Raw genomic sequence first — 12,273 nt, forward strand, 5'->3', positions numbered from 1 at the left:
CATTTTGCAACCATCGGTAAAAGCAGAACTTCACAGGTAGCTTTTTTAAGCCAGATATACTTAACAAATCTTCACGTCTTGCAGGAGAATCTTTAAAAATCCAATATAAGGAGGATAAGAATGATGGAATGTCCCAGCCAGTGGATGAGATCCTACGCTTGAAAGCATTGTTAAGAATGTGTAAACCACATGTCCCTAATGTCAAGCATTGAATGTTAGATTCCTTTGTCAAGTCCTGTTGCAATAAATCATAAAATTTCCAGTTTACTGCAGAACCATCCATCGATATTTGTAAGAGTTTTGACAAGTCTAGTTTTTCAACACATTCATAAAATTTGGATAAAATAATTTCACTTGTTGCATGCCCTATAAATGCAGAAATAAGGTACTGAGTTCTGACCTTATTTTCGTGATGCCAGTACCTCACATAAATATCTAGTTGCTTCTTTTGATTTGTCAGATTAAGAGTCTCATCAAATAGTAATGTAATAACTCAGCATTTTTACAATGCTTTAGTAACAAAGTTTTAAAATAAGGGCCAAGACCAAAATAACAGATATAAGCACATTCCTTTTCACCACATGAAAACTTTTTTGCAATGGAACTATCCGGGAACATTTTAGTGAATAATGGCCCAATATCATCGCACGATTTAAAAGAATAGTGGCTTTTGATGCACTTAAAAGCCCACAATATTTCTGCATCTGTAACTTCTGACTTGAAAAGAAAAGAATTGATTTTATTATTTTCTACACTTATTGATGTTGAATTAGCAGTTACATCTTTTCCTGAAGTAGATGGTTCTTCTAACTTCATGATACTGACAAAATTCATGATACTGTTAGAAGAAACTCTGCAGTTGAGAAGGGAAAGATGTTTTGCAGATAAAAGGGGCATTACATGCAAGGCATTAGTAAAATTAAGTATCACATATATATATATGTATATATATATATATATATATATATATAATAAGAAATATATTTAAACAAATTTAAATTCTTAACAAATACGTATAAAAGTAAAAAAAATTTAAATTCTAAAAAAAGAAAAAAGCCAAAATAATTTAAAATAATTTTAAAAAATGTGCAAATTTGAAAAAATGTTAAATTATTTTAAATTATTTTGGCTTTTTTCTTTTTTTAGAATTTAAATTTTTTTACTTTTATACGTATTTGTTAAGAATTTAAATTTGTTTAAATTTAAATTTCATTCCTTACAGCAATGGCGCAAAGAATATTTAATTAAATATGTATTTAAATTTAATTTTTTTAATTAAATTCAATTTATTCTTATGAAACGATAAGAAATATATTTATATAATAAAAAATGTATACTGAAAATGTACATTTTTTACTATATACATATATACTTTATTCCAAAAGAATTTCTTCGGAAATACTAATATACTTTTGTATAAAGTTTTTTTCGCATTAAACAAGAGCTTCAATGGTCTGTTTCGGCGAAACGCGTAATGGTATTTAGCCTATTTTGTAGATCAGTTTTTTTTTCCCTTGAAAAGCCAACTGAGAGTGCGAGTGGGCTAATATACCATTTTTCCGCTATTTAATTATTGTTTTTGTAGCTAGTTTTTGATGCTTTTTGTGTCTTTTTATTATTTTTTTAATTTTGATTTTAATTTTTATGTATTGGCATATTATATATTGGCAATTTTAATTTTAATTTTTTATGTATAGGCATTTTTTATATTGACATTTATAATCCAGGTTTTTGTAACTTCCTGATGTATATATATATTTTTTTCCCGTCCATCTTTTTGTCATGTGAGTTAACTTTTCACATTACACAACTGTCAGATTAATTAATTTTTTTCGTGCAATAGCAAGTCTTCCAGCACTAAAATTTGGCAACTTTATCGTGCTTATACAGTTTTTCCAGTTTTACCAGGCAAATTTCTTATTGTCTATGTAGTACTATGTTACCACATTTCGTGGAGCTACAGCTCCTGGTAACTTTTTAGCAAGGTTGCTGCAATGTTCCTACCTACTACTATATATATACAGTACATATATATATATATATACAGTACAAATTCCGAGATCCGGACATCCAATATCTGGAATGATCTAAAATCCGGACCTCAAAGCCAGCACCAACCAATTTTTTAGGGCTTTTTTTGGAGGGAAGGGGTATGCTTTACGCATGCGCATTAGATTTTTTAACTCATCAAAAAAAAAAAACATGCCGGAAATCCCGATTCTTAATCTCAGTTTGGCGCTAAATAAAATATCTCATTATTGAAGAAATAATTATTTTAGCATAAATTTGTGTGATTAGTAACTTGACTCCATAGCTGCGTATCTGCTTGGCATAATCTCATACCGAAACATTTGTTAATTTTACAGCAACTAATATTTTATATCCTTGATGCCAAAATCGCGAATCATTATTTATTGTATTTTGCTTTCATCACGGCATGTTTATCAACGGATGACAACTTGAGTGATGACTCATGCAGTGACGCCAAATAACAGAGTATTATCCGATTACAGATTTAAGTTTAATGCGCTAAAATGTTGACAAGGGGAGATTTAACAGAAATTTCTTTCCTTATGCTAAAAATAGATTTTGTTAATGATACTCATAGGACAAACGATTATATTTAGCGCTATTTGAATTAAGAATAACTGATTTGTTATTCACATAAAGCCAGAACCAGCGCCAGAGCTCGCATGGCCGCACCAGGCGGCAGAATTTAGGGAAGTTAAACAGAAGTTTTTCATTGCGATGACAATGCCCAATCATCAATCAATTAACGGAGGGCGAAATCTGTAGTATGGTTCTAAATCCAGAAAATACAGCTACTGATAGTGAAGAAAGTAACAGAGAGGTTAATGAACGAGAAAAAATTTTGATTGACAAGTTATTCGGAATTCTCGACACAGCAATTACAGGACTTGAACAATGGAACTTAATAACTCAACAAGAAATTATATGTCTATAGTATTAGTCTAAAGTATCAGCAGAGAAAACAAATGAAACACCTCACATTGAAAGAAATGTTTAATAAAGTAAACATATAAATATTAAGCTCTTTTTTTTTGTAAATTTTGATACCCTTTAAATCATAAATGCTTCATTATTTCATAAATCACGATTTCATATTTTCAATTTTATAATTTCTACATGGCATTGTACTAGATTTAAAATGAGCTAATATCCGTAAAAACCTCAAATCTGGTATCGCCGAAGTCCCGACCTCGGACTTTGTACTGTATAAATAAATATATATATATATAATACGAAATGTATATTTTCAGTTAAACTTCTACCCAATAACTTTAGTAATTCATGAAAATTAGTTTCAATTAGTTGTTTTCAGCTTTAAAAATATTAAAAAATTTTTAATTAGTTAGTTGTTTTCAACTAATAATTGTATCACCATTAGCAAAAATAATGCATTCCTATCAACAGCATAGGATTAAACCAAATACTTAATTGTCTATTGAAGCTTGAAAACATATTTCCGAACTTCACTTTTCTCGGCTAGCGTTACCGAATTTGCCCTAGGCGACCTAAAATCGAAATGGAGCCAACAGATTTCCCGCGAAATCGATAACAGACCCTCTGCAGAAATAAACTCATAATCCTGATATCCCATACATAAAGTATGTGCAAAAGAGAATAAACTCCATAGAAGGTGATAAAAATTAATTTATGGCTTAATTGAAACAAACACAGAAATTAAGCTAAGCAAAACCGTGTAAAAACAAATTGAAATGATAAAACAAAATTTAATTTTCATGTGAATTTTCAGCGCTGTTTCTCCCATTATAGAAATTTCAATTTGTTTCAGACAAAGACCACATTTAGCTTTATAAGGATTATCATCCATCAATATCCAGTCTTTGTAGTCAACTTGATGAAGCCACAGTTTATTGAAAATGCACTTTCCAGGCATCTCGTTCCTATTGGCGTCGGAAAGGTTGTGGCCTTCCAGGTTGGGATTGCTCTAATTTTGGCAAATATTTTCAAAATCCCCCCCCCTCGTTTTTTTTATTCGAGCACCTTCATCATCACTTTCACCTCTTAAAGAACTTCCGGCTTCACGCTTTCGTCACAATCTGCCTAAATTTATGGATAACACCTGTTTCAAAAGATTGGGTGAATAGCCAATCAGACACCGATACTTTCGTTCGGGTAGCTAATTGTTTTTTTTTTTTTTTTTTTTTTTTTTTTTTTTTTTTTTTTTTTATCGTTTGCAACGAAAATCTGCCAACAGATTGGTTAAGAGCCGTGCAATTTTAATTCCATATTCACGAGAAATCGCAATTCACAAATTGAATGGCAATCATAAGAAATGATAAAAAATGTCAAATGAGCAAAATTAAGGACCGTTTATTCATTTTGGCCAAAATTAAGGACTTTTAAGGACCAAAAATCATTTTTGAAAAAAATTAAGGACTTTTAAGGACCAAAAATCATTTTTGAAAAAAATTAAGGACTTTTAAGGACCGTACGAACCCTGGCCAACTATGTTAGATAATTGTGTTTACTTCAGCTATGTCTCTTAGTTCTAATCCAGTTTTTATTTCTTATTCTGAGTTTAAGCCCACATGGAGGCTTTGTTGTAAGCCTGAGAAAGGGACCTACTGTTCCTCTTATTTTGAGTGAAATGAAGGATAGTTAACCCTTCTTGAGTCTACATCTTTAGTTATTTGAACTCAGCGATAAATCACTTAACAGTTCACTAGTTTGCTCGATATTTACTTTACACAAAGAGAGTGAGGAACCCTACAACTATTTTGATTATTTATTGTAAAGTGTTACCAATACTTTACAGACTTTTAATATACTTTAATACAAGCAAAATTCCCATTCCCTAAAAAATTTGCAGCAAAAATACAGTTACAACAGTGTTTTTCCGATTCTGATGCAATTACAAAAATATTTCCATATTTCAGTGTACAAATGAGAAGCTTCCGTCAAACCTTCAGTTGAAAGTAACTAATCTGAAAAATGGTGATATGGTAAAAATGATTTTTTATGAAATAGATCTAACCCAATTCTAAAAGGAAGATAAATATGGTCAATTAAAACCACATACAAGAAGATTTGTATCTCTTTTTGGTATACAAATATGATAATGAAATAATGTGAAAAGACATTTTCGAAAATAAATTATGTAAAGTTGCAAATAATTATTAATAGATGGCCATTTGTAAACAACATTAATGATAGGAAGTATTAACTTCAAATTCCAAAGTGGTGAAATAGTATCTCAGAAAAAACTAAATCAGCAAAATGTATATAAATATTATACAAAAATATAACTTCCCAAAATATTTCTTTAAATACTTTTCTTTTTCTTCTTGGCCCACTGAGCCCAAAATTTTCATGATCTGGCACTTTGCAGAAACTTTCACTGACTCCTGTCAGTGTGTGAGAGTTATTTTTAACTATATATAATACACAATTTGGTAATACAGTCAAAAGTCGTTAATCCGGACTAGTCGGGACTTCGGCGATTACGGATTATCGATTTTTCCGGATTATAGATCATCAGTTTAAATCTCGTAAGATGGCATGCAGAAATTCTAAAATTAAAAATATGAAACCATAATTTATGAAATAAAGAACAATTATGATCTAAAAGGTATCAAAATTTACAATAAAAAAAAAAAAAAAAAAAAAAAAAAAGCTTAATATTTATTTGTTTACTTTATTAAACATTTCTTTCAATGTAAGTTGTTCAAGTTGCTTCGTTTTATGTGATAATACTTTCTCTTTAATTCTATAACCAGACATAATTTCTTGTTCAGTTACAAAGTTCCGCTGTTCAAGTCCCGTTAATTGCTGTGCCGAGAATACCGACTAACTGGTCAATTAAAATTTTTTCGTTTTCACTAACCTCTCTGTCACATTCTTCATGTCTTTATCCATATTTTGCAGCCATTCCACTTTTTGTTTGATGGACATGGAAACATACTTTCGTTTTGTACGATCCTTTGGGAGCTCCAGAATCGGAAATTCTATATGATATAATCGAAAGTTCAAGTTTACTTTTATAGTATTGCTCTTACAGTCTGCAAAAAATAATAAGCCGGATCCAATTCAAAAATTAAGGAACAATGCAATCATCAACATTAACTGAAATCGATAATTAGGTAATTTTAGATTATACCGCCCGTTATACATAAAATGCGCACGCAAAAACGTATTCTGCGCTTGCGCACACTCATATTCGCAGTCGTAAAAGGTCTTACGCGCACGCGTAAACGCCTAAGCGCATGTGTCAACGCGGCGTATGCGCAGAAAGTTTTTAGCTTTGAGGTCCGGATTATAGATCATTCCGAATTATGGATGTCTGAATTAACGACTTTTGACTGTATGTCAATTACCCTGGCTCACATTTTTTATAATACATTTGTGGCAAAAAAACATCTTTAGAGATATTTTGGTAACCTTTATCTGTTTCATACCTCTAGTTTATGTCTATGAAAAGGGAATTCCTGGCAAAAATCATTCCTACTTTTCCTTCTAATCATCAGTTTCAGTTTTACTGTTTTTAGCTTAGCAGTTGAGCATTTATCAGAAAGTATAGCTTACAAAATTTCCCGCAATGCAGCCAGACGCCGTAGTTTGAAATAAACAGATAAGGATTACCAAAATATCACAAGTAATGACAGTTGCCGAAAAATTATTGCCCATAACATGAGAGCTTGGATAACTGATTAGAATTCAGAATTTAATTGCATGTAAATAAGAATGCATAAATGTTGTGTTATAAATCAAGGGAAACACAATGCAACTAATAGCAAATAACTTAGAACTAATTTACTTTGTAAGAAGTCAAGCTATAAAAGAAACAATAACCAAAGCTATGAAAATAATAATAAAAACAAAACTAACCATTAAAGCTTAAGAAATTTTGTTCTTATTGCCAATTTTTTAAAGGTACTTTTTTAAAAAAGCAACCAGTATAGCAATTTCCAGCGTCATGCCAGACATAGAAATATCTCAGTATTTCAAAATAAACATTAAAAAAAAAATTTCTAAACTGTATGATTAACATATACAATAATATTATTAGAGTTAATAGTTACAATAAACTGAAGATTACATAAAACAACAATTTCTCACTGGATAGGCAATAAATAATTTTTTTAAATACATCTTTTAAAGATACCAGTTGGTGTTCTTATGATTAATACAAGAATTTTACTATTAGAACAAGCTATTGCTACTTCTATTTGTCGGCTCAGGCAAACTCGAAGAGTTTCGCAAAAACGGGTCCCCGCGTTAAGTCGTTATCCCAGCATAATGCTTCCGACTTTAGATTTCTTGAAGTTTCGAACAGTTTATGAAACATATCGAAGCAAATAAAAGTTCAGAACAATGATGAAACTGGGAGAGTACAATAACAGAGTCCGACGGAAACACCCCTGCAGTGCAGGCCATAACGAAGGTAAGTACGCATGGTAAAGCAAATGGCATGGAGAGAAAACAAAAAATGCCTAGAGCTCACTGAATGGGAGTCCTCATGTGTGTAGTTGACATAGCAATGGTAATTTGCATAAAATATCATAAAATATAAAACATAGTGGAAGGCAAAAAATAAAATATATACAATATATATACAGGTCAGGTATTTACAGCAGGGACAGCAACACACACACACACCAAAAAAAAAAAAAAATCGGTATAAGAAAGTGTACAGATATATTTAAATTATAACAGTTGGGTGGATACAGAAGTTAACAGAAAAGTTACTAATCAAGGTATCTGAGGACCGCAAGCGGTCGTTTTTTATTTCTTACAGTATTGTAGTCATAGTTGAGCACTGGAATGGTGCTATTGTTGACATTAGGTATATTATTCTAAAATTTTTCAGAAAGGAGAGCAAAGTAAGCATAAATCGTTAGAATCTCAAGCTCCTGGTGAACTGCAGTGTTTCTAATGAACCATCGACAGTTTGCCGCTTGTCAAAGTATTATGTTTTGTAGTATTTGAATCTTCTTTACATTAGTTATACTCGCATATCCCCAAACAGGGCAGGCATAAGAGAGTATGGGACGCAAAAGGGTCTTGTAAATGAGCAATTTGTTATCTATAGAGAAAACTGAGTTCCAGCCAATTAAGGGGATAAGTGTTCGTTTACGGGCATGGAACTTGGCAATAATCTGTGTAATGTGTTGGGTCCAGGTGAGTCACCTATCCAAAGTAATTCCAAGGTATCGGGCATGCTTAGTCCACTGAATAGGGATGCCATTCTATTTGTCAGACAGGCCATTTACAGGGAAGTATGTCAACTTCCTTTAACAATGCAAGAGCACCAGAAGAAAGGTTATCTTTAGAAAATTGCCATTTAGCTCTTTGGTTAACATAATTGCAGTGCCATTTTTTTCTATATATTTTTTTTCTGCCAATGTTTTAATGTATCAACTGGGCTGTCTAAGAGTTCTGGCTCTGGAATTATGTTTAGCAAATAGCCTGTCAAAAAAAAAAAAAAAAAAAAAAAAAAAGTTGAGCATTAAAGCCTCAGAATGTATGGCTCTCGTAGACATAACCTATCGAAATTGCAATAGTATATGTTTTTTTATTTTGCAAGGTGTTTTTTTATAAGACACCTTTCTTTGCCCTCTGTACTTGAGATAAAAGTGCCCAGAAAAATCAATTTCAGCACTAGTAAAGGAGCACCCACATGGCAAAACGTTAGACATACACTGCTAAGAGAAGTTCGGGGTCGCACAAGTAAGTATTTCCTATGATGTTCCATAAGTTAACGTTAGTTTGTGGCTATCTGGGGAAAACATAAGATATTTCTGACTGTAGCCTAGATTTGACTGACTAAAATTCTTCGACATGGATTGCACCATTTTTTTCTCACATGAGAATAAGAAATCTTAACTTACTTTTTGATGTGACAAGTGTTCCTATTTGAAGGAAGACTTCCAAAGAAAAACATTTACCTGACCTCTGATAATTAGAACATCTCAAACATGATTTAGTTCTTCTAACATTAGTGGCCCTCTGCACTGCTCAGCTGGGTTTCTTGTGTTATATATAAACCTGAAAACAAAACTTTTGACTCTGATTACTTTCAATTAATTATTAGTCAAGTTCTTGAGATTGCCTAAAACATCATTATCTACAGTCGAAGTCAATGCAGCATTTCCAGGAGATTATAATTCCTTTAGATAAAGGTCGTGTGTAGAACTTTTTGTGTCTAGCCTGGGCTTATATGTCTCTTGTAAAAACTGTGGAACTGTGTCATCATACAGCAGCCCACTATGAAATCATTAATAAATTGCCATTTTACACAAAAATAACAAACGACAACCAAGAGTACAGGCCAGGGATCCCAGGAAGTCTACATTTAAATATTCTAGAAGAGCTACATAATTCGCCTATATCGGACCACCTCAGTATTAAGAAAAACACTGCAAAGGGTCTGCGAAGCAGTTTATTTTCCGCAGTTACAGAAAGTCGTGACAGTGTATATCAGGTCATGACATATATGTCAATTAACTAACGATGCTAATTATAACACAGACAGGTACCCAGATATTGGGCCACCTCAGTATTAGGAAAACATTGCATAGGTTCTGCGAAGAGGTTTATTTTCCACAGTTATAGAAAGTCATGACAGCATATCTCAGGTCATGACATATGTGTCAATTAATTAACGATATTAATTATAACCCAGCCAGGTACGTAAATAATATAAAAACTACTTTCCCCAATGAGTTGGCGGGCATTGATTTTTCTCGTACCTTACCCCCCGAACCAGGCTAGATAAAAATAGACATCTTCTAACTATCGTAGATCACTTTCAAAATGGGTGGAAAAAAATTCCCCTTAAATGAGCATCAGCAAAAATCGTGTAAGATTCATTTTAAAATAACTATAACATAAAATACGGGGCCATATTAAAAGTAATATCTGATAACGGAAACCAGTTTGTAAACCAAGTTGTAAACCAGTTTGTAAACCTCGTACCTTACCCCCCGAACCAGGCTAAATAAAAATAGACATCTTCTAACTATCGTAGATCACTTTCAAAATTCAGAGTTCCTTCTTTTTTCTCACCTGCAGCTACATCTTGCTGGTGATATCTTCCATTCTGCACAGCACATCCAAAATGAGGGTGATCTGTTTTTGGACTCATGGCCACTAAGTTTATGAGCCAAAGGCTTTGAAAAACTTCCACAACATTGGCAGAAAATCATAGATTTGGATGATGATTACTACATACACTAAAGGTACATACTTTTTTTTAATTTCTAACTTAATACTTTCATACTTTTTTTTTATTTCTAACTTCATTAAGAATGTTTTTTGGCAGAAAACTTTCATTACAACCAGATATTTTCAGCAGCATCCACTAGCATAAAACACTTCCTATGAAAATATATTTAGTCTCTTAATTTATAGATAATAATCTAGTACCAACATTAGTTTCTTGTGAATACATCTAATGACAGTAACATGATTTTTTGGTGAGTTATTAACTTACCTTTAGTACAATTTTAAATATATTTCCTTTAAAAACATGTTCTCTAATGCCATATAACTCATCAAATTTAATAAAACATGTACTTGAAGATGAAAAATACTTACGGATTTTCTGATGTGTTGAACAATAGCAAAGTACTCAAAGAATCCAACTGCCGAGGTAGACTGCCTAAGCCTTCTTCCAACATCTGATTTCGTTCTTTTTGACGTTCTGGAACTCTAATATTATAAAACTGAAGTTTCTGCTTCAGCATTTTTTCATCAGGTGGTACATGTTTAGATTTCACATGATAAGAAGAAATTTGTTTTTCAGACAATTCATTATCTTTCGTAAATAAAGCTTTATATATTTCTAGTTCTTCAGCACCAGGGTATTTGTAGCTTGAAAATACCTAAAAAAGTACAATTAAAAGCTTTTATCAGAGTCTTATCAAATTTTTTGGGCCTTTGCATTATGTAATGCTACCATGCCATTTATCATTCACATGATCTGTAAAGTTTTGCCATTATACAAGACATAATATTTGTAATTTACATTGGAAATTATAAATATACTGCTTAACAAATTGAGTGCAATAAACACATTTTTTTTAATAATCTAAATCTTTATTTTACCCTTTAACACAACCTACCTGATATTATATGTATTAAAATCTTCTGTCGAACCACTTGTTTCAGGGTTTGTCGAAACATACTGTTGGATTCCAAACATTCCTGGTAGCCATTTTGACCATTCTCATCTTTGTTTGACTTTAATTAGCCGAGATGGTTAGAGTAGACAGAAGAGTACCCCTTGTATTAACTCGAACTTGTTTCCTTTATCGCCAAGTGATGGTTTATTTATGGTAGCCTAGTTGAATGTTATGGAATCCTATTATGACGTAACCTACTATTCGACTGCATGATTGTGGTGAATTTGTTAGAATTTGTCATGTGTGTTGGTTAGGAAGCACATTGCTTGTTTTCTGGTTTAGATGGTAAAATGGGTGAATGTGTTGAGAAAAGAGCATTACTTGACTGGTATGTAAATGAAGGTTTACTAAATAGCCAACCTGTTTGTAGGAAGGAAATGCATATGGTCGGATGATACGGCACTACGGAAGATAATTTTTATTTTTATTTTGTGAATTTATGTGGCGACGCCAGTATACAGATTCTAGTTTAGATAATTTTAGGAAGTTTTTAAATGCTGTTAAGGAATTTTGTTTGACTGAAGATGTGTTAATTCATAAATAAGGTAAGTGGATATTTCCTTTGTGTAGTGCAAAGATGAATTTCATTTCTTATGTTATTTCATTGTTTGATTTAAAATGTAGTTTACTGAGATTATATGATTTTTTGTTCGCTGCTCCTTTAACTTTTTAAGTGAATATAGTTCGATGTGTACATGGACAAAGTCAAGGGAGTGCGCAATGCCTAGTTTGCGCAATTATCTAATGTTCTTTTAAGTGAAAATAGGTTGATGTGTACATGGTTAAAGACAAGCAAGAGCGCAGTGCCAAGTTTGTGCAATTCTGGGAACTTTTTAAAGTGAAAATAGGTCAATGTGTACATGGATACGGAGTTTGTGCAATTCTTTGTCTTGTTATTTTGGTTTTGTGTAGAGTTAATTTTTGGTGCAAAAATTGGTGCTACAGAAGACAAAACAATAGGTCAAAGAATTGCACAAACTCAGTATCCAGGTACTGCCAAAAATCGACAAGGGATGCCGTTAAATATACTTTTACTGCCGAGATATTAATTAAAAACACTTTTCCAAATGATAAATTCCACGCGTAATTTTTCACTTCCTTT

General features: G+C 32.1%; 1 protein-coding gene across 1 annotated transcript in view; it reads right to left on the reverse strand.

Annotated features, from left to right (window-relative positions):
• LOC118204824 (WASH complex subunit 1-like) overlaps nucleotides 1–12,273 on the reverse strand; it is a 102,337-nt gene that overhangs the window by 43,623 nt on the left and 46,441 nt on the right. Inside the window, exon 2 of the mRNA XM_085817379.1 lies at nucleotides 10,585–10,871. Coding sequence (XP_085673505.1) covers nucleotides 10,585–10,871 — 287 coding nt within the window. The remainder of the gene's footprint in view (nucleotides 1–10,584; nucleotides 10,872–12,273) is intronic.

The sequence above is a fragment of the Stegodyphus dumicola genome, chromosome 5 (genome assembly GCF_044657685.1).
Source record: "Stegodyphus dumicola isolate Sdum_Otavi_A_Nest chromosome 5, ASM4465768v1".
In the NCBI taxonomy this organism is placed as follows: Eukaryota; Metazoa; Arthropoda; class Arachnida; order Araneae; family Eresidae; genus Stegodyphus; species Stegodyphus dumicola.